The 23,854-nt window shown below is 40.5% G+C and overlaps 2 protein-coding genes across 3 annotated transcripts in view; one reads left to right on the top strand and one right to left on the bottom strand.

Annotated features, from left to right (window-relative positions):
- The window catches only part of LOC133652162 (serine/threonine-protein kinase 4-like), a 37,633-nt gene extending 35,277 nt beyond the window's left edge, over window positions 1–2,356 (top strand). Inside the window, exon 11 of the mRNA XM_062050605.1 lies at window positions 999–2,356. Within this exon, the coding sequence (XP_061906589.1) occupies window positions 999–1,157 (159 nt within the window). The 3' untranslated portion in view covers window positions 1,158–2,356. The remainder of the gene's footprint in view (window positions 1–998) is intronic.
- LOC133652169 (potassium voltage-gated channel subfamily S member 1-like) lies at window positions 2,350–23,508 on the bottom strand. Of its 2 annotated transcripts, XM_062050623.1 has the most exons (11): window positions 23,370–23,508; window positions 20,692–20,868; window positions 5,869–6,002; window positions 5,626–5,802; window positions 5,392–5,563; window positions 5,174–5,257; window positions 3,730–3,891; window positions 3,582–3,665; window positions 2,902–2,994; window positions 2,683–2,779; window positions 2,350–2,581 (listed from the first exon to the last, which is right to left on the bottom strand). In XM_062050623.1, the coding sequence occupies exons 2-11, from the start codon at window positions 20,860–20,862 to the stop codon at window positions 2,484–2,486; spliced, it is 1,272 nt and encodes a 423-aa protein (XP_061906607.1). In that variant the 5' UTR covers window positions 20,863–20,868; window positions 23,370–23,508; the 3' UTR covers window positions 2,350–2,483. The 2 variants fall into 2 exon arrangements, with proteins under 2 accessions (XP_061906607.1, XP_061906599.1); XM_062050615.1 differs by having other exon boundaries at window positions 2,350–2,779.
- Window positions 23,509–23,854: the final 346 nt, after the last annotated feature.

Raw genomic sequence — 23,854 nt, 5'->3', positions numbered from 1 at the left:
TCAATGTGTTTTCTTTATTTTCATGACTATCTAAATTGTATGGAGGCATAAAACTATGACACCTGTGAAGTGAGAACCCTTTCAGGTGATTACCTCTTGAAGCTCATCGAGAGAATGCCAAGAGTGTGCGAAAAAGTAATCAGAGCAAAGGGTGGCTATTTTGAAGAAACTAGAATATAAGACATGTTTTCAGTTATTTCATCTTTCACATGTGTTCATTCATAGTTTTGATGCCTTCAGTGACAATCTACAATGTAAATAGTCATGAAAATAAAGAAAACGCATTGCATGAGAAGGTGTGTCCAAACGTTTGGCCTGTAATGTATATATTTGAGTAAAAATCAATTTTAAAGACAATTTTTAAGCCATCGCCGTGCAACCAAAAGGAGCTTTTCTAACCTGTAACCTGTTATGAAAAAGTTTCATGGTAATTACTATATCAAATAATAAATTGCGAGAATCGCTTTGAATCTATAATCAATCCTGAATCGAATCGTCACCCAAGGAATCGGATTGAATCGTTAAGTGCCGAAAGATTCACACCCCTATTCCGATCAGAAAAGGAGGAGAGTCTGCCTGCCCCAAATGCGGCACACGAAGACAAACAAGAGTCCGCATTCTCTTGTGTGCGTTCTTTCCTACCCTAGTCCCACAACATGCTGTACCTTACCATGAATTGATTTACGTGGACCCCGACTTAAACAAGTTGAAAAACTTATTCGGGTGTTACCGTTTAGTGGTCAATTGTACGGAATATGTACTGTACTGTGCAATCTACTAATAAAAGTTTCAATCAATCAATCAAAAACTTCATTGGAAACTGTAAACAGACATAGTTAGTTGGGTAGGCTACAGCTCGCCCGTCACCATAAACATCTATAAGTGCATCTGTGTTTGGGCCTTGGTGAATCTCCACACTCCCGAGTACCTCTGTAGTGGTTTGCGATCTAACCTGGGAGGCGCCACAGGTGTCATCAAGCTGTGGTGTGTCTCCGCAGGTCAACTCATGGTCGGTGGAGGAGCTACGTCTGCGTCTGGCCTCCTTGGACCCGCAGATGGAGCAAGAGATCGAGGAGATCCGCCAGCGGTACCAGTCCAAGAGGCAACCCATCCTGGACGCCATCGAGGCCAAGAAGAGGCGGCAGCAGAACTTCTGAAGGTCCTTAGAGAGGCGTCACTCTGACACGTTATTGACCTCTCTTTGGACAGCAAGACTTTTTGTAACAGGATGCTGAACACAGTAGGTACTTAGGGGGTGAAATGTTGGCCCCACCCCCTCATGCACCAGAATGTAGCACCAGCTGTTATCGCTTTTAATTTTGATGATGACCACCATCTTGTGTGAGCTTTCATCAGAGCTTTGGACCATCGGGTGGTCAATCCTCAGGGTGTCTGTATATATCGTTCTTCTCTAAGTTATGAACCGTGGACCATGTTTGTGTGCTACTGCTTTACTTATAAACAGTAGGAATGTCCACAAAAGGGAAATATTCAGATTTTGATACTGTTAAATATAACAAGGTTCCTCACAAAAATGAAATACTCCCGTCAGTGCACTGCAATATGTTTATACTGTGTACAATGTGTACTTAGTTCCTGAGTGTGCCTATTAGGACAGTGTAGTGCTGTCCTAAATCCTTTACTGTTGTTGCAGTTTGCGTTGTTTTTGCGTGTAACACCTGCTGCAAATGAGGCGGAGATTACGCTGTTTCTTTTTGTTTGATACGACCTACGTAGCCAAAATGCAAATTGGGGGGAAGTCCATCACTGCGCACTCAACATTTTGACTATTTACTGACTTCAGTGTGAACACACTCATGCACTCAAAAGACCAAGTGCAAGAATGGAAGTGCACCTAATTTGAGTGTATTAGCGAGTTCACGCCAAGAAGTTTGTCATAATGTTGCATGTTTAAAACAGCCAAAATGTTGAGTGCACGGTAGTGGAAAGTCACCCTCAATAGTCGCTGTCTTGGCTAGGTAGCGTAGTAAGTGTGCACACAGGAACCAAGTACTGTTCTTATTGAAGTGTGTTGATGTAAGATTCCATTTGAGCCGAAGTCCAAAACACTGGATTTAGACACTGGCGCCACAAATGTAGAGGCCACCGTGTACGAGCCGCCACAGAGCTAAGCAATATGGTGGCCTCCTTTTCGTATGCTGGTTAGCGTCAATGAGGCATGTTCTACTGTAGTCGGCCATCTTGACTGGTCTGACGTCACAAAGGGAAGCGCATCTTAAAAATTGCCTGTTGCTAGTTTGATGAAATGTTGCGCTTTGCTTCGTTTGATGAAAAGTTGCTGCCTTAAAGCTGATGTTTGATGTTATTTGTTTAAAGAATAAACACATTTTCCATGTTTTATTTTTCTTTGGTCATCATAATGCTGATGTCACATAAAATCATCGTCCTGTCACAGCTGAATTGACTCCACCTCGACGTAGCTGTAGTTGATGACGCCGCCGCCATCCCTATTCTCCACATTGTCACCTTCCAACGCCGCCACCTCCCAGTCCGACTTGTCCTCGCAGCTCGCTGTCTTCCTGCGGCTGCTGCTGTTGCGCACGGAAGCTTCCAGCGCTTTCTGACGCCCATAGAAGTGCGAGAACTTGTTGAAGATGATGGTGATGGGAAGCGCCACTACCAGGGTGCCGCCCAGAATGCAGCCGCTGGCCGCCAGCTTACCCGCCACCGTCACGGGCACCACGTCCCCGTAGCCCACTGTGGTCATGGTGACCGTGCCCCACCACCAGCACGACGGGATGGTGTCCAGACCCACGTCCTGCACAAAGACAGTTGATTATGTACAAGACCCTGATGGAACCATCACAATGATTCAAAAAGTGATGTGTCAGCAGATTACTGTGTGATCACTGCACTTAAGGACACTAAAGGACACTTGACCTCCTCGTACTCGGCGGTGTACGCCATTCCAGAGAAGACGGACACTCCCACAGCCAAGTAGAGCAGCAGAAGGCCCACCTCACGGTAACTGTGCTGCAAAGACGGGGGACAGCTCGTTAGTGACCTCATGTCTGGAAAACCTGGCCATGTGACGCAAATCGTGTCATTGTGTGACCAGCTGACTGACCGGACAAAATGTGAGCAACATAACCCTTGGTAGATGGTCAACACCGATGTAGAACAATCTTAATGCCTCCACGCTTTGTCCATGAAGACATTCAGGGAGACAGGAAAGGACTAGCCGGCTCGGTGGCCTTGTGGTTAAGAGTGTCTGCCCTGAGATTGGTAGGTTGTGAGTTCAAACCCCGGCCTAGTCATACCAAAGACTATAAAAATGGGACCCATTACCTCCCTGCTTGGCCCTCAGCATCAAGGGTTGGAATTGGGGGTTAAATCATCAAAATGATTCCCGGGCGTGGCCACCGCTGCTGCTCACTGCTCTCCTCAAGGGTGATCAAGGGTGATGGGTCAAATGCAGAGGATCATTTCACCACACCTAGTGTGTGTGTGACTATCAGTGGTACTTTAACTTTAACTGACAGACGCCTCTCGATATTCTCACTAAAGATCTGTATGTTCTATTCCAACGACCAAAGACGTGGTCGCTGTCTCAGACTCACCCGTAGGGTGGCCCCCAGCGAGCGAAGTCCAGTGGAATGTCGCGCCAGCTTCAACACCCTGAAGATCCTCATCAGCCTGAGGACCTGGAGGACAAAAGGTAGTTGAGGTCTCGCGCTCCCTGGCGGAGTTCTCCGGACAAGGCCAGACCTGGATGACGCGTCCCAGGTCTTCCAGTTCTGATTGGGCGCCCAGCGCGATGTCGCAGACCAGCGTGACGTAGACGGGGAAGATGGACGACAAGTCGATGATGTTCAGAGGATGTTGGAAGAACCTCTTCCTGTTAGGTGCCAGCAGGAGGCGCATCACCACCTGTGTGACATCACACTTGAGATTGCCATGTGTGCACACACACACACCAGTGGTGTGCTGTCAGGGCCAGCAAGGCCTTCTCTGCTGGCCTAACATAACCAGAAATCATGATCATAATAAAAGATAAAAGTACTTTTTTATTTACTTTCCCTAAATATCTAAAAGTATTCATATTCTCTTCGTGTCATATTATGCTCCTTCCAGTGCTGTTGTTTTTAGGTTATAGAGTTTTTGTCCAATCAGAATTCAGCTAGCTTATGTTGCCATGCTGTACCAAATCTGCCCGGAGCCTTCAGAATCAACAATGCGGGTGACAGTGCACGGGCACATAGAGTTGATAAGACAATTGCGACAGCCAATCAGATCACGAGTTGTCGTCAGTAAGGCCTTCTAGATGGCCTAACGCTGTTGCAAAGTTGCAAAAACAGGAAGTGGCACCGGAACCATACGAGCCACATAAAACTCACCGGTACAATAACCACGAAGATAAAGTGTTTGTCTTACACAAAGTAATCGGCTGTGGACAGACAAAACCAAGCAACGGCAACATTTTTGGCAGGCAGTCACATTTTGGCTCAACACAGGTTTTCCTGCCACTTTCCCAAAAATCAACCGACTACGACGGTAACACTGGCTTATACGGCGTCGGATGGGTGCTACAAATTGTGAGTTGAAATATTTTAATTTCTTAATTTTTTTCTCAGTGGCCTCGTGGTTAGAGTGTCCGCCCTGAGATCGGTAGGTCGTGAGTTCAAACCCCGGCCGAGTCATACCAAAGACTATAAAAATGGGACCCATTACCTCCCTGCTTGGCACTCAGCATCAAGGGCTGGAATTGGCGGTTAAATCACCAAAAATTATTCCCGGGCCCGGCCACCGCTGCTGCTCACTGCTCCCCTCACCTCCCAGGGGGTGGAACAAGGGGATGGGTCAAATGCAGAGGACAAATTTCATTGTGACTATCATTGGTACTTTAACTTTAATGTTTCATTTGTTTAATACAATTCTTTTAATTTTGACAGTACCACGTAAGATATGTTTTAATTGCTGAAGCGGGTTTATTGAATGTTAAATGCGCCGAAAAATAGACCCTTTTGTAGACTGTTGAGAGGGTTCAATGCCCAGTAGCGTGCACGTATGTTTCTGTATAGTATCTCCAGCCGTGTCCATGTGGTGACATCAATTACGGTATTTTGAGAGGTGAAGTCGGACTAAGTAGGACATCACTGAAGGCCTAGGTGAGAAACGCACGGCCCGCCACTGACGCGCACACGGTACTCACCTCCATGGTGAACCAGCACGTGCACAGCAGCTCAAGCGCGTGCATCGTGGGATCGTCCATCAGCTTCCCTTCAGAGTCAAACGTCTGCAACACAAAGATAGTTAGAGACTGAGATGCACCACTCTGATGCAAATATCCCCCCTTGTTGGACTAATAGAAACTTCCTGTTTGAAGTGTAAGATGACAGCAAAAGACACAACCACCAGTTTGTGTCAAACCTGATATTCCGGAATGCTGTTCATACACATGATGGTGATGGACGTGAGCACCACGCTGATGGAGAGCAGACTGAAGAGCTTGCTCGGAACCGAGTATCCCGGGTTTTCCAGCGTGAGCCACAAGCACCTGCGGACGTTCCCGCAGCGCACCTCCTGGAAGTGCTGCATGTCCCTGAGAGACAAGACACAGATGTCAACCACCAGGCCGCTGCGCCCGCCTCCCCCCCACCGCACTTTTTTAGGTCGGAAATCTCATCCGGCAAAGTGTCAATGCTGCTGACGTCGCTGTCGTCGTCCCAGCTGCGATGGCGGCTGCGATGGCGGCTGCTCTCCAGCTTGCGGTCGTGGAAACGAAAGCTGCAACAGCTGTCCAGGAAGAACTCGCTGATTCCCCAGTACTCCATCTCCTGACTGAACACAACATATGTTTTGTTTACCTGCCATTTGTCGTGAAACGATGACAACAATTAGCATCACCTGAAGGAGAAGACGCACAAATCCTCCATGATGTGAAGTTTTCCTGTCTGGTAGAAGTTAAGCACGTATGGGAACAAACCAGGATTCCTGTCGAAGTAAAATTCCTTCTGCTGCCCGTCGTAGTCATCACACACCTGCAGGGGGAGCAAGAGGTCACACGTGTGCTGCCTCCCCACTGGGGTTGCCAACTCCCTGAAAAAAATAATAAGGGACACCTTGCAGGGCAGGTCGACCCAATTATTTTTTGGCCTTTTTAAATTAGTTGGAAAGGAGTTTTATACGACACACAAAGGTTGAACGGAGTCAACTGGAATCTTGTTTGTTGAAGAATGAAGATGTTTGCATCCATGTAATCTGTGGATTTTGTAACCGGATGACTGATGAGGTAAATTATACCAATTTTTTTATATGAATGTGAAGTAGCATGTATCTGTATTTGGTCACAGAATCCTTTAAAACAGTGTTTTTCAACCACTAGTGTGCCGTGAGATACAGTCTGGTGTACCGTGGGAGATTATGTAATTTCACCTATTTGGGTTAAAGATATTTTTTGCAAACCAGTAATTATAGTCTGCAAATTATGTGTTGTTGTTGAGTGTCGGTGCTGTCTAGAGCTCGGCAGAGTAACCGTGTAATACTCTTCCATATCAGTAGGTGGCAGCCGGTAGCTAATTGCTTTGTAGATGTCGGAAACAGCGGGAGCTGCAGCGTGCAGGTAAAAAGGTGTCTAATGCTTAAACCAAAAATAAGCAAAAGGTGAGTGCCACTAAGAAAAGGCATTGAAGCTTAGGGAAGGCTATGCAGAAAGAAACTAAAACTGAACTGGCTACAAAGTAAACGAAAACAGAATGCTGGACGACAGCAAAGACTTGCAGTGGAGCAAAGACGGCGTCCACAATGTACATCCGAACATGACATGACAATCCACAATACCAAAAAAAGACAAAAAGCCACCAAAATAGGAGCGCAAGACAAGAACTAAAACACTACACACAGGAAAACAGCAATAAACTCTAAATAAGTCACGGTGTGATGTGACAGATCGTGACAGTACACTTACTTTGAGACAAGAGCTATATTGATGCATGGTTGGTTATGGTTTAATGTCATATCCAACAATTGCGACAACGACTTTTTAATGTCAACTGAATTTTGTTTTTTGATGGTTTCTGCTGGTGATGTGCCTCCGGATTTTTTCAACGCAAAAAATGTGTCTTGGCTCAAAAAAGGTTGAAAAACACTGCTTTAGAAGATTATTCTACTGAGGTCAAAAGTGCACATGTCCAGCACAAGCGCTCCAGAGAGTGGGCTTTCCCCCCCAGGACATTGGGGAATTAAAAGGACAGCAGCAGTTGGATTTTAGGAGAGATAATAGAAACATTAGCAACATTTATTAGGAAGCACCACAGATAGGGGTCGGGGTCACCCGACTCAAACCGATCAGAGGAATAATGTCAAGGAAAGATTGATTGGCCGGACTGACCGGCACCAAGGCTAGAACCACAAAGAGTAAGGGTCTTTGTGTAAAAAGGTATTTAAGAACAGTTGTTCGAGAGGACATCTGAAGAGATTCGGCCCACTCCTTCTCCTGGAGACTGCAGCTCCAGTCTGAGGCTCGCTGAAACAAATAAAGCTTTTTGTTCGACGATTCCTCGTTGGCGTCTCCTTGGCTCATCACCCATCACACGACCATCAAATATATATTTTTTATACTTTTTGACTACAGGGCAGGCAGAATTTATTCCGATGTGCAGGTTTTGGGTTAATATGAATACATGGGAAACACATTGTTTAATAATACTTTTTTTGTGCAAATTAACAGAATAAAGTATAACTTTTTTGTTCTAAATAGATATTGTTCCTGTTGAACTTAACGGAATAAAAACTAGTCTTTGCTCTATCCTGCCTAACTTAAAAAAAAGAATAAATTCAATATTCAGCTTTATGATAGAGCATGTCTCCTACTTTCATCACGATGACAACTACTTTGACTAAAAGAAAAATTAGATATTTGTGTTTTATTACTTTGACAAGTAACATTTCAATTGTGCTTTATTTATGAAGGAGATCTCCACTCACTGGGGTTATTGTCTTTATTTTGTCAAACTATTTTCACCAAGTACTACCTCAGAAAAAAATGGCTCTCCAGGTAATGACCAACATTAAAATACAGTAACGTAATAGGTCTAATTATTCATTAAAAACGAGGCAATGGTTTTATTCAACAAGTACATTTTTGGCCACTGTAACATTACACACCAGTTTGAACAGTAACACTGTGTATGAATACAGGAAAATAAAACACTGTACTTTAATCAAATGATTCTTTGGCATACCACTAGATACCACAGTTTGAGAAAAACTGATATATTGTATTTGTCATTAAATAGAAGCATCACAGACACTCACTTGCTCTTTAATGTGGAATAAATGACACAACACTAATACTTTAAGCCACATACCCAAGGGTGTCGTTAGGCGTAACATATTCTTAAACTCTCCTAAATAATTTGGTGTGTATTTATGTATTTATTTTGACAAAAAAGTGTAGACAAATTCAATATAAATATGCAGTAATATGAGTTTAAATAAATAATAATACAACCTGTCATTATTCACTATAATCATAACTCGTTTGTTTTCCCAACACTTCACATGGTAACACTTGCCAGTATAAAATGGAGACCCTTTGTCAGCGCTTATTGTCCAACCTAATCAGTTCCACCAGTAACGCTCACATGGCGCATTTTAGCTGCTTAATATTTCTGATTGATTACCACATTTTAAAGAGGTCGTCAGGGAAGTAAACAAGTATACGAGCCAAATTTTCACATACTCTTAATATTCAATGTTTTATCGTTTATACTTCATATTACATTGTTGTCAGGATCTGATGTGGGAGGGAGGTGTCAAAGTAGTTGAAGTTATGTGTCGTTTTTCAGTCTGTTATAGCTTGCTTTAATCAATGCAAACTGAAGCATTATATGGTTCAAATGATTGGTGTTACGTCACAATCAACGCTCTGCTGTGTGGCACAAAAAGTTCAAGTTAAAAGTTAAAGTGCCAATGATTGTCCCACACATAGGTGTGGCGAAATTATTCTCTGCATTTGAACCATCACCCTTGATCACCCCCTGGGAGGTGAGGGGAGCAGTGAGCAGCAGCGGTGGCCGCGCCCGGGAATCATTTTGGTGATTTAACCCCCAATTCCAACCCTTGATGCTGACTGCCAAGCAGGGAGGTAATGGGTCCCATTGTTATAGTCCTTGGTATGACTCGGCTGGGGTTTGAACTCACAACCTACCGATCTCAGGGCGAACACTCTAACCACCAAAAGCGTCATAACGTGTGACTATGTGTAAGTTTATCTATGTGTGTGTGTGTGTGTGCTTGCATATAACAGCGTATTGACGATTACTCTCGGAAATATGGCTTTACCGCAGTTTGTACTGTACATGTTTGGCAAACTCTACTCTTCAATTTTATATAAAATTAATATGCAGACTTAAAGCATTGCGATCGCCGATTACACGTAAAAACTGTTATTTTTCACATTTATTTAGATGCGATTGTGATTAAGGGCTATATAAATAAACTTTGATTGATTGTGATAATGGATCTTATATATGTATATAATATATTGATATAATATGTATATATTTACACATACATATGTATAGGATATACGTGGGTATATATTGTTACTTTACATGCAGTCGGCTTTCGGCCCCTGGGTAGGGCGTGGGGTGTGGCCTTTTGAGTAAAGAAGCACATCCAGCCATCCATCCATTTTCTACCGCTTGTCCCTTTCGGGGTCGCGGGGGGTCGCTGGAGCCTGTCAAATGTAAATTATTAAATGACAAAGCGCTTCATATAAAGTTTACCCCAAATGTATTACTAGCTACGTCATGCCCTGTCACTGATAAGAATGTGGGGACACATTTCGATATTAGATTTCTGGTGGTTCTCGTGGCGCGCGTCATTAGTACTTGTGTTGCAAAGCAGAAGGTTGTGGGTTGAATTTGTAGTAAGGTTTTTAAATGTATGTTTTAATGATGTTAAAAGTGTTTAGCAGGCTAAACTAAAGCATGTTAATTAAAAAAGTGGACTGTTACAAAATCTTGCTGATTGTCAAAGATGTTAGATAGTTCTAACTCAATGAAAGATTTTGTTACTTCAAAAATTAATTGTGTTGCTCAAGGTAATATTACTTTTGTATGTATATGGTGCTGGGATACCCATGATTTCAGCCTTTCAAAGCTCCTCTGAGACCACCAATGAGACCTCGGTATTGGTCAAATCCTGGTTACAATTTCCGTACAATCGGGATCGGATGACGTCACGGTTGGAAGTGATCTGCATTCTGCCCATAGTCAACAGATCAGTCATACTGGACAGACGCAAAAATTGGAACGAGATGTGTGGTTTATCATTCACAATCCCTGTGTAAGATACATTTCTTTTTTTAGTGTAAATCGTAAATAAACGTTAACACAAGTCATCCAACATTGGAGTCAATGAATCTCCTCTAATCCGCCCACAAAGCCCTCTAAGTAACCACCCATAAACCGCCAACAATACTCCCATTTACATGTCGTGACCGGAAAACCGATCAAGAATTAGCAATATTGTTATTATAATCGCTGATGCCGACAAACTATTTTTTAGCGGTACATTGATCACAGGTAGGTAACGAACATGTGCTGCTATATTGACATATTGAGCTGGTGTTCTGCGGCTGTTGCATCGCCTCTGAGTTGGTAAAAGTTAATTCTAGGTTATAAATCATGCCTCTCACTTTGATTATAGAAGGTTGTAGCAATAAACTGAGAAGTTGGTCAACTTTGACATCCAACTTTGACATTTGAGATGGCAAGGAATACAAAAAGACGTTGGATTTTTGTTTAACCCTTGGCAAGGATTATGATTAATTCTTCATCTAAACAGGAAGATATAATTATCCCATCAGTCGACATACCACTGAGAGCAGACATTGTACAGTAAATGATTGTTTTATTATGTTCATAGTTTTTTGTTTAGCACTTGCAATATTGCTGCATGATGCCATAGTTTTTCGCTAAAGCTGGTTCTGTTTAGCGCATGCACAGCTTCTAAAACCTGTTGTTTATCCTCCTTATATTCAGGCAAAAAATGTCAATTTCTGGAATGTTTTGTCTCTTATAGTTTTTGAGTTATTAACATTTCACTATTTATAACCCCACGTGGGATTGATGGCAATTTTCAATCTTTATGACAATTTTTCTTGTTGCTGTTAATTTTGTGGCGAGTTTACTACATTTCACATAATGGAAATCAAGAAGTCTATATTAACAAAGTCTTACTAAGGTTTCATTGTGCATGACAATTGACTAATAACACAATCATCTTGACTTTGAACACACTGCACACAATTGAATGAAGTGCATACTTACTCAACAGCCATACATGTCACACTAAGGTTGGCAGTATGAACAAGGCCAACACTGTCATAAACATGTGCCATATATTAAAACCACACTAAACAACAACGATAAACACATTTTGGAAGAATATTTGCCCCACAAAACAACATAAACACTACAGAACAAATTCCCAGAATTCCTTGCAACACCAACTCTTCCGCTACAATATAAACAAACGCCATTGGTAGATCTACACCTGACATCCACTGTAATAATACCACGTAAAATAGCGTATCGAGTCGATACTACTATGATTACATCGATATTTTTCAACATCACAAAATCTTCTTTCGTTTTTTTAAATTTATATTATGTTTATAAACTCAGGAAATATGTCCCTGGACACATGAGGACTTTGAATATGACCAATGTATGATCCTGTAACAACTTGGTATCGGATTGATACCCAAATTTGTGGTATCATTCAAAACTAATGTAAAGTATCAAACAACAGAAGAATAAGTGATTTTTACATTTTAACAGAAGTGTATTCATTTTCTACCACTTGTCCTTAATAATCTAGACAAAATAATAGAATGATAAATGACACAATATGTTACTGCATACGTCAGCAGCTAAATTAGGATCCTTTGTTTGCTTAATTACTAATTAAAAGACAAGTTGTCATGTATGTTTACTATTTTATTTAAGGACAAAATTGCAATAAGAAACATATGTGTAATGTACCCTAAGATTTTTTTGTTCAAATAAAGCCAATAATGAAATTTTTTGTGGTCCCCTTTATTTAGAAAAGTACCAAAAAGTACCGACATACTTTTGGTTTCGGTACCAAAATATTGGTATCAGGACAACACTAATACACACACACACCGAGCACCCCCCCCCCCCCCCCGCCCCCCCGCCCCCCAAAGCACCACCTTTTCAAAACCTCCCCAAACTAATCCCAATCTTTTGCGCTGCTTTGTGCTGGAAAATCTTTTGGTCTAACTATTATAGTTTTTAAGTTATTAACAAATTATAATTCATAACCAGACCCCCCCACCAGCTCAAAACCTCTAAGTTCTTATTAAATATAACTGGGCCCCCAACTATTTCAAAATCGGCCCAAACTGCTCCCATTTGTGTACTGCCAAAATTTTGGGTCCAACAATTATTGTACGAAAACCTATTGTGTGCAGTTACGTAGTTCTGTAAAGTTCCTGTGCTTTTAATTTGGTAATTAACGTCTTTGTCGGAATAGCCCATATGCAATCAACGGTAGCAGCCAGCCGTGTGTGTGTTGTTGACTTAATGTAAGTTATGTCATGTAAATACAGCTTTTAAACTAAATGTCTTGCAATTGCTACTTCTGCACATGTTTGGTGCATCGTAGGCTAAGTTCTAGTGTTTTGGGGTAAATTAAGAGTTAATTAATCTTGTTGACAACGTTTCCCCTCAGCATTGCTTATGTAACTTCATCATAACTGTGATGGTGGAGTTAGGCCACTAAAGGGTGACAGATACCATATAATTGGGGGTCCCCAAACCACGGCCCGCCAGTGTCCAAAATCAGGCCCGCGGGAAGTCCCAAGTATAAAAAAATGTTTTAAAAAAATTTAAAATTCTGTCTTTTCTTATCCACTTTGTACCGCTTGCTACTCATGGTGTCTCCTTGCCGCTCAGGCAAATCATTTTGTCTAAAAATGCATTTTCTCATCGATAACGTGACATCATCGCACACGCGGAAAGTGTGCTATATATATCTAACATATATATATATATATATATATATATATATATATATACAGCCCGGCCCCCGTCCAAACTGTTTTAACACAATGAGGCACCCGAGTCAAAAAGTTTGGGGACCCCTGTTCTAAATCTTAGAAACATGTTGAAGTTTATGCATAGTTAAAGGTGCCATGTGTAATAATGTGGCCAGAAATGGTACTGCAATCACGGTCAAAATTCTGTAGTCCCCTCCCACTCTCCATGACTGAGGTTGTCAGATATGCAGTCGAATCCAAATCCTACTCCAAGGAACTTCAAATGGCAATGGATGAGTCCTATTCTGTAGGTTTCTCTTGTTTATGCTTCTTGCAAGATGGTTTACTAAGTTATTATGCCACATTTTACTGATGTCGATTAGCCAAATGTATTTGTAAAGTTACGCAGCAATATTTTAGTCGGGAGTCGGGACAGATTGTTGGCATTACCTTGCTAAAATGTCTAGTTTGGCCGCACGGACCACCATCAAAATAGTTATATATAATAATACATTATATATGGCATAGGCCTACTTTGATGGCAAGCCAAGGCCAACATTAAAATTACCGTCACATTTCGTTCAGCATAACTCCATGTTGCATCCAACCTGACACACTGCATTCTCTTCCATGTACGCACATCACCATCTTTCAGTGCAGAGTGCAATTCTATGAGCCAACCTACACTACGCATAAATCATATAGCCTACGACCATGTCAATACACAAAGTAGAAAATCATTACATGTAATGCATTATATTGTGCCAAGCAGTGGCGTGCGGTGAGGTTAATGTCTGGTGAGGCACGACTGCATCATCACAGTCAGATTTACAAACATATAAACCTGCAGTGCAGGTGTACCTAATGTTGTGTCCCTGCGGTCGTTCGCGGCTCCTGCAGCGCGAGCATTGTTGTTTTTGCACTTTTTGGCTTCTTGTTAAGTGACTTTTTTTGGGTGGATTGAGTCTTGCACGTGGAGGGTTTGGGTGTGGGCTTTGGTTGGTGTGGCCGCGGCGCTCCCGTCGGGGGTGCATTCTGCGGCGGAGATGCTTGGCACCAGGAGGCGGGGTTATGAGACGAGCCTCCAGTTTTATGATCGCTCAGCACAAGAAATACGTTACACACATACAGATGTTGACAAAATACACTGTACATATATACCTCAGCTAACTAAACTATGGAAATGTATAATATAATTCATATAGCAATACGGTCTCACTGCACAGCAGGCCAGCAGTTAGCCAAGTCATTGCGCACAATCCATGTTGAGGCACAAATCAGTGACGTGCCTCAACTGGCTGCTGATCACCGCACCGTCTCTTCTCAGTATTTGAACGGCAAATGTGAAAATAAAAATAAAAATAATCTAAAACTGGTGAAGTTAAATGGAAAATAACTTTAGTATTATCACTGGATACATATAACAATTTAATTATTATTTTTTTCTTTTTACTTTTTTTTTCTTTCCATGATGGCAGGTGAGGCCGTGCCTCCCCTGCCTCTAGTGACGGCACGCCACTGGTGCCAAGCTAATACCACCCCATATGTGTTTGATGCATATACAGTGCCAGAAACCGCAATTTGCCGTGCTAATTTTGGAACGCATTTCCTCAGCGTATCAGCATATTGACATCGAAATAGGCACTGACACTACCCATATCCACATAGGTTTTATTTGTCGAAAATATACTTTGCCCTGTCAGTGGGATGACACATCAACATACAGGCTAACGTGCATAAATTTCCCCCGTTAGCCTATATGTCGATGTGTCATTGACCGGGCTAGGATGCTGAGCATTACATTAGTGCAGCAGTCAGCAACCCGCGGCTCTCGAGCTGCATGCTGCTCTTTAGTGCCGCCCAAGTAGCTCCCTGGAGCATTTTTTTAAAAAGGATTGAAGATGGAAAAAGATGGGGGAAAAATAATGTTTTTGTTTTACTATGTTTTTTGTTTGAGGACCAACATGACACAAACCTTCCCAATTGTTAGAAAGCCCACTGTTTAATATGTAATACGTAAATGACCGCCATAACCACAACACCAGGGGGAGCTCCACTAACCACGTTAAACCCAGATTCCGATCTAACAAAGGTCTTAACTCATTCTCTTTCTATGCCACATCAATATGGACTGCACTCCCAACAGGTGTAAAAGAAAGGGCATCTCTATCCTCCTTCAAAACCGCACTAAAAGAACCCCTCCAGGCAACTTCAACCCTAAACTAACACCCTCCCTTCCACATCCTACCTCCCCGGTTTGTAAATAATCAAATGTAAATAATCAAATGTAGATACATATTATTATGCTTTCTGATCTCTCTCACTATGTCCACTACTTGCTGTACATATCCTACCAAGTCAGTCCTACACTGTTCCAATGTCCATTTCTCTGATGATGCAATTGTTGATGACTGAACTGTTGATATCAGCCAAACATAACCCCCCCCCCCCCCCCCCCCCCACATCCCACACCCCGGATTGTAAATAATGTAAATAATTCAATGTATATACTCTGATGATTATCTTGTGTGATGACTGTATTATGATGATAGTATATATCTGTATCATGAATCAATTTAAGTGGACCCCGACTTAAACAAGTTGAAAAACTTATTCGGGTGTTACCATTTAGTGGTCAATTGTACGGAATATGTACTGCACTGTGCAATCTACTAATAAAAGTTTCAATCAATCAATCAAAAAAGTTTGTGTGTATGCTTCGCTGATGAGAGGATTTGTGAACATCGCTTTGTTCTACTAATTTTGGCGGTTCTTGAACTCACCATAGTGTGGACTGTGACACAACAGTTTGTTTACATGTAAAATCTTCCACTACTTCTTTGTCTCATTTTGTCCACCAAACGTTTTATACTGTGCGTGAATGCACAAAGGTGAGCTTTGTTGATGTTATTGACTTGTTGGAGTGCTAATCGGGCATATTTGGTCAGTGCATGACTGCAAGCTAATCAATGCTAACATGCTATTTAGGCTAGCTGTATGTACATATTGCATCATTATGCCTCATTTGTAGGTATATTTGAGCTCATTTAATATCCTTTTACTTTTATCGTCTTTGTATATAATTTAGTTTTGCATGTCTCATGACACATTATCTGTATGTAATATTGGCTGCATTACAGATAGTTGTTTGTGTGCCATGTTGTTCCAGACCACAGCAAACATTACCTAGCTTGTCAAAGATTGTAATAAATCTATTAAAAGAAGACAGCCTGCCGTTTCCTTTAACTTGGACACACACATCTATACCTTTGGCCATTCTGAGCCAGTAATTTCCAGGAGTTATGTCACCTTCTGAGGATCTTCTGATTTACTAATGGTTTCTAATGTTGTAAAAATGTGTAGAATAAATATTAAATTTCAACATTTCTGTCAACGAAGATTTGCTTCAGCCTGCGACACATAGTCATTCTGATAGTAGGGTATTATAGCTAATATAGACACTTACATCATGTATTGCCTTCATTATAACACTTAAATACGGCTTTTAATTCTTTGCAGCTCAAGTAATATTTGTTTTTTGTATTTTTGGTCCAATATGGCTCTTTCAACGTTTTGGGTTGCCTACCCCTGCATTAGTGTGATGGTGCTTCGCTTCTAAGCAATGATCCCTCCAATGTTTCATATGTGTGAGCAAATGCAAAAACTCCTTGAGCATTCAGTGGAGCACATGTGAGCAACATCAGATGTGCACACTGTGGCTACACCAGCAGCACACCTGTCCCAAACCTGACCAAATAACAAGTTAAATGTTTTATTATTATAATCAAATGACAGATGTCATTTCCATGAGATTATTTTGTAATATGAGTGTTTTGGCCCACTTACAATGACAATAACAAAAAACATTGTTTTTCATGAGCTGTGTACTAGTATTGGATGTCTTGGTGGGGGTCCTGCTTTGGAAATAATTTGTACCCCTTTCAGACGTCGCATTTAGTTCCCATTAAAACATTCACATGTTGCACAATGTTACGTAAGCATGGGATCATGTGTACATTCCTGTAACTTTCTGTTTGTAAAATACATATTTTTATTAGTATTTATTTAATATAATAAAATATTTTCATGATTAATATTTATAAGTTAAGATTCTTAATAAATTACACTAGAATAAGCACACATTTGATTGGTAAATCATAGTGTTACGACCTGGATTGACACATTATGTGTGGTGTTGGAGTTGTCCAACTTTTTGTGTGGCTGTAAATGCCTCACTGGCTAAGTGCCTCATGTGCAAGTGTTTGTTTTGTACGGCAGAAAATGATCAGTTTTGCTAGATAGAAAGTGTTTACCAATGTTTTTGGTCATGTGTTTATGGCCGACAATAAAGAGTTTTGCTCAATAAAGTGATCGATGGAATTCATGTCCTCCTAAAAGCGTCTCGACAGACGTTACAATAATTGAACAGTGATGACGAAAACTGTTGTCTCTGTTGTGACCACTTGTCGTCAGTTACATTGAAAATTGTTAGTTTTTTGTGCGTGGCATAGATTTGCCGAGCGCAATTGCACAGGCGCGCACCTTAGAGGGAACGTTGATCCTAAGCATTCGTTGCACGAACACACCAGTTTTGTTAGACGAGATCATATTGGACAATATAATTTATAGGGCTGTGAATCTTTGGGTGTCCCACGATTCGATTCAAAATCGATTCTTGGGGTCACGATTCGATTCAGAATCGATTTTTTTTTTCAATTCAACACGATTCTCGATTCAAAAACGGTTTTTTATTTTAAAAAAAAATTTTTTTTTTAAATGTTTTAAATGTTTTTTTGTTTTTTTAATGAAAACAATACACAACAATACCATAATAATGCAATACAATTTCAAAACAAAATCCGACCCAGCAACATTCAGAATAGCAATAAACAGAGCAATTGAGAGCAATTGAGGACACACAAACATGACACGGAACAATCTAAAAGTAGTGAGACAAAATGAATATTATCAACAACAGTATCAATATTAGCAACAATTTCAACATAGCAGTGATTAAAAATCCCTCATTGATATTATCATCACAAACATTAATAAAAAAAAAAAATTACAAAAAATGAACAATAGTGTCACAGTGACTTACACTTGCATCGCATCTCATAAACTAAATGTCAAATGATAATGTCAATGAGGGGATTTTTAATCACTGCTATGTTGAAATTGTAACTAATATTGATACTGTTGTTGATAATATTCATTTTTGTTTCACTACTTTTGGTTTGTTCTGTGTCGTGTTTGTGTCTCCTCTCAATTGCTCTGTTTATTGCAGTTCTGAGTGTTGCTGGGTCAGGTTTGGTTTTGGAATTGGATTGCATTGTTATGGTATCGCTGTGTATTGTTTTGTTGGATTGATTAATTTAAAAAAATAAAAATAAAAAAATAATTTTTTTTAATAAATAATAAAAAAAATCGATTTTTTAAAAATGACAATCGATTCTGAATCGCACAACGTGAGAATCGCGATTCGAATTCGAATCGATTTTTCCCCACACCCCTAATAATTTACATACGAAATGTCCATTTACATTTATTACAAGTAATAAGAAAACGTAAATGCCTTACTTACCTATCTAGGAGGAAATTAGCAATATTTGGTGTCGGATTAAAAAATCTTCTCCGCCTTCAATCGTCTCCATCTTTCAATCCTCGTTTTGTTCCTGGCTTTGTCATGAATAAGTTGAGAACCGTAACGACGCCTTTTAGCTTTACTAAGGTCTGACATGTTTAGTAACTTTACCAGTGGCAGTAGCTCGACGAAGGTGGTGGTGCATATCTGATATCTGGCAACCTGGATGTGACTCACTTACGGACTTTCTAATTGGTTCAAACGGTGGAGGGCGGGGCATCAAAATATAAACAATAACAAGATTTCGGTGCTGTAAATCTAATTTTGAAATGAGCATATCCGGCTGAACTACTGTTATCAGTTATAAAGGTATTCGAAAAGAACATGATTTATTAATGTCTTTTGACATATCTGGGCCATTTAATGATGACTTTACGATAAATTATTATGGCACCTTTAAGTGTACTATATATATATTGTTATGATGCATACCTTTATATTATGTTATGTATGTATATGCATATATATTGCTGCATATTAATGAGTATTTAATTGAATTGTAATGTTCCTCTTTGTCTATTTGTTTAGACTACACAAACACTTACCACGGAAGCCACACACACCTTCAAGTAATAAAGATGATTAATGATTCTCTGGCCGGAATCCGTCCATCACATCCAACTATAGAAGTTCCACTATCCCTCACATTTTAAGGAGCTGGTGACTGCGTGGGTTCCTCCGGGTACTCCGGCTTCCTCCCACCTCCAAAAACATACACCTGGGGATAGGTTGATTGGCAACACTAAATTGGCCCTAGTGTGTGAATGTGAGTGTGAATGTTGTCTGTCAAGCTGTGTTGGCCCTGCGATGAGGTGGCGACTTGTCCAGGGTGTACCCCGCCTTCCACCCGATTGTAGCTGAGATAAGCTCCAGCGCCCCCCGCGACCCCGAAGGGATTAAGCGGTAGAAAATGGATAGATGGATGGATGGTTATTATTTATAATTCGTTAATAATTTCAAAAACTATAATTGTTAGACAAAAATTTTTTTTCAGCTCTCAAACCAGCAGAAATGTAGTAGCACAAAGGATTTGGACTGGTTTAAGGAGATTTTGAGAAGGTGGGGGGTGGGGCTCGTTAGGAATCATAAAACGTTAATAACTTAAAAGCAATAATAATAATTAGACCAAAAATGTTTGCAGCACAAATGTTGCAGAAACAATTGGGGACACGTTTGGGGAATCACAAAACGTTAATAACTCAAAAGTTACAATAGTTGTTGAAATAATTTTGCAGCACAAACAAATAAGACAAGTTTGGGGAGATGTTGACATAGTTGGGAGGGCGGGGGGTTAATAACACGTTAATTACACATTAATAACATAAACCAATAAAATGATCGGGACTGGTTTGGGGGGGCTGATTATGGATATTGAATCGTTAACTTAAAAACAATAACAGACAAAAAAATGTGCAGCACAAACATAACACAAACAAAGGGAACAAGTTTAGGGTGTTATGGACTGTGGGGGGGGGGGGGGGGGGGGGCGGCACAAACAAAAATGTTTGCTGCACCAACGACTGGGACAAGTTTGGAACAAGATGGAGGCGGGTGTGGGGGCGTAACCTCACACAGGTGTGGTACCCACATGCATGTCATTGATCACGTGACTGCTCATGCTCATTATCTCACAAAATGACTCGGGTATATCTGTGAGATTTGTATTGTTATGATCATATCTATTTATTCCCAAACTTTGTAAGTTTTTTGGTGTTATAGATCAGTAATAGATAATCGCTTCAAAATAAAGTAAACTTTTTTTTTATCCTTCTACTCACTGGTACTTTAACTTTACGGGGCGCACCGGGAATGTGAATACAAAGTAAGAATTTCACCAACACGAGAACATGATAACAAAATAATCTGCGTTGTCGGCCACTTACACGTGGTAATAAAAATACGGGATAAAGTGCATTCTTTGACAGCTCAATACGGAACGCATACTTTTGTTTCTATTTACGGGACAATTCCGTTTTTAGTTTTTCGGTCGGCAACCCTACTTCCCACTAACCTGCAGGATGTCCTCTTCCGAGTCACATTCTAGAAGTTTTCCCAGTCTGGTGTCCGGAAAGTTCTTCAGCGCACTGCAGCAGACGTTACGCCTCAGCCCGCCCACGTTCACGTGCACGACAACCTCGTCCGAGTCCCGCTGGGCCCGGAAGGGCCTACGCTCCGTCACCATGCTTCACTGGCAAACACAAAGATGTTGACTTTTTTCAACTTCTCTGACAGGAAGTAGCACACAGCAAAGTAAACAACAACATAAACACCAAACGCAATACAGATTTCCAAACAAGAGGTAGCGGAAGGAATGCTTCTTTCCAAACAGTAAGTATTGGATGTAGCATTCTTTTCAAACAAGAAGTAGCAAAAGAAACATTTCAGGAATTTTTACAAACAGGATGTAACAGTTTGTACGAACAAAAAGTGCTATTCTTTCCAAACAGGAAGTAGGAGAGGTAGTATTATTTTCCAAATAATTAGTATTCTTTCCAAAAAGGAAGTAGCAGAAGTAGTATTATTTTCAAGAAGGAGTAGCATAAGTAACCTTTTTCAAACAGGAAGTAGATAGAGTACCATGTTTTTCCAAACAGAAATTAACGGTATCAGAATTTTTTTGAAATAAAAGTTTTCTTTTCAAACAGGAATTAGCCATCTCTAAACAGATATTAACATTCTTTACCAATAGGAATTACTGTTCTTTCCAAAGAGACGGTAGGGGAAGTATCATGGTTTTCCATACAGGAAGTAGAGCTATTAGCAATCGTTCCAAATAAAAAACTAGTTTTCTTTCCAAACAAGACTTAGCATCCCTTACAAGGAAGTGTTGTTCCTTCCAAATAAATTAGCAGAGGTAGTATTCTTTTCAAACATGGGGTAGCGGAAGTAGCCATTTTTTAATCATGCTTTTCCAAACAGGAAGTAGAGGTATTGGTAATCTTTCCAAATAAAAAGTAGTTTTCATTCCAAACAGGACTTAGCAATCATTACAAACAGGCAATGCTGTTCTTTGGAAACAGCAAGTAGCTGAGATAGTTTTATTTTCCGACAAGAAGTAGCGGATGTAGCCTTTTTTTCATTCATGTTTTTCTAAACAGGAAGCAATCTTTTCAAATGAAAAGTAGTTGTCTTTCTTAACAGTGTTAGCATTCCTTACAAACAGGAAGTGTGGTTCTTTCCGAACTTGTAGCATTTTCCAAACCGTTCTTTCCAAACAGGAAAGAGAGGAAGTAATGTTCTTTCCAAACAGGAATTAGCATTCTTTACAAAAAGGAAGAGGCATTTTTACACTGGAAATGTTGTTGTTTACAAACAGGAAGTAGTGTTCTATCAAACAGGCTCTGTATGTGGGCTCTGTACCGAGGATGTCGTTGTGGCTTGTACAGCCCTTTGAGACACTTGTGATTTAGGGCTATATAAATAAACATTGATTGATTGATTGATCAAACAAGATTAAGGATTCTTTACATACAGGAAGTGGCACTCTTTCCAAACAAGAAGCATTCTTTCCAAAAGGAATTTGCATGTTTACAAACAGGTTGTGGCAGTCTTTTCAATAGAGAGTAGCATTCTTTTTAAATCGGAAATATCGAAATACAGTGTTCTTTCCAAATCGGAATGAGCATTCTTTATAAACAGGAGGGGGCATCCTTCCCAAACAAGAATTAGCATCTTCCAAACAGGAAATGGCCCTCGTTTCAAGCAAAAAGTAGTATTATTTTTTTAGGCAGGAAGTAGTGCTCTCTAACCCAGTAGTCCCCAACCACCGGTCCGGGGGACCGGTACCGGTCCGTGACGCATTTGCTACCGGGCCGCAGAGAAACATTAAATAATTTATAAACGACTGCATTTTCTCCGATGTAACTTTCTCCTGTCCCACTAGACACACCAATAAGCTTGTTTGTATGACCCTAACCCTAACCCCAATAAAACTCTCCATAGGAAGTTGCCATTTGTTTTAAATGAACATACAAAATATAAATGTGACAGATTGTAGCCAAAGGCTGATTTCCATCTGCATCTCATTGCAAAGAAACAAGCCCCCGGGCTCCCACTAATTCAGCGTTATAGTGAGTCGTATTTTTCATGCACTTATTTTTTGCTGTACTTATCTGGCACAAGTGGAAAGCCAGGCCCTGAAAATTATTTGCCGACAATAAACCGGTCCGCGGTGCAAAAAAGGTTGGGGATCACTGCTCCAGCCAACAGGAAAAAGCAGAAGTAGCATTATTTCCAAAGAGAAAGTAGCCTTCTTTAAAAAACGCCAAAAAATGACCTTAACAAGTCAACAAGAATTAGCGTTCTATCCAAACAAGAAGTAGAGTTCTTATGGTGCAGTTTAGTGGCGATGTCACAGGAGTGACAGAATAATGTTAAAGTATGTTGGAAGTGTTCGAAAATGAAATGTCATCATTCTTATAATCAGAGCGTTGTGTGACCTTTATAGATTCATCAGTTTATTCCACTTTTGTTCTTTTTCTTTTTTTTTACTATTGCTGTCATTCTGAGTCTTTGGCATTCATAAAAAAAGAGCTAACATGCAAATAGACATTCCAGGCTCAATCATCATGTAGATTTTGGTGACGTCACTGCGACGTGAGGCTCGAAGTTTTTCCACTTTTGTTATTGCAGGTTGCGGCAACATCTGACGTCATCATAAGAATAATTAAAGACTTAATTTTGGCTCACCTTTTGCAAATGTCCTGCAGCATCCTGTGACGTCACGGACATATCATTAGGTAAGTCTTCTATGTCATTAACCATGAAGAAAGTGTTCTTAGAGTGTCCAGGTCCGCGCCCTCCCCACGACTGTGCACGGCGTCCGTGTTCGGCCTGGCTGAGCCTCTTCGGCTGTTTTCGTCACTCTCCGGAAATAAGCCGAGTCCCCACGTGACCAAGCGACATTCAATTTAAAATGGGTTAACATTTTGATCTCATAATACTACACATCAAGGCACGTTTTATTATTGAAATACAATATTATCATTTATTTAGTTATTGGTGTTATTAATATTACATTTAACAAATTAATTAAACAAAGATTCACTGAAATAAAAGTAATTTAATGACGTCAAATAACCATGACAATGTGAGGTTATAAAACAATGCTGCATTGTCATTATTATCATTGTGAGTACATCGCCATCTCCTGGTCAATGTCCGCTCCTGCAAAA

Source organism: Entelurus aequoreus, linkage group LG01, assembly GCF_033978785.1.
Source record: "Entelurus aequoreus isolate RoL-2023_Sb linkage group LG01, RoL_Eaeq_v1.1, whole genome shotgun sequence".
NCBI classification, from domain to species: Eukaryota; Metazoa; Chordata; class Actinopteri; order Syngnathiformes; family Syngnathidae; genus Entelurus; species Entelurus aequoreus.
The sequence above is the reverse complement of the archived record's forward strand: the minus strand, read 5'-3'. Positions and strand labels throughout refer to the sequence as shown.

Bases quoted from the DNA above. Each gene is read 5' to 3' on its own strand.
- LOC133652169 (XM_062050615.1), bottom strand. From the start codon at position 20,862: ATGGTGACGGAGCGTAGGCCCTTCCGGGCCCAGCGGGACTCGGACGAG. The intron at 5,803-5,868 runs GTGATGCTAATT...TGTTGTGTTCAG, and splicing joins TTGTGCGTCTTCTCCTTCAG to TCAGGAGATGGAGTACTGGG. The intron at 3,666-3,729 runs GTCTGGCCTTGT...TTTGTCCTCCAG, and splicing joins ACCTGGGACGCGTCATCCAG to GTCCTCAGGCTGATGAGGAT.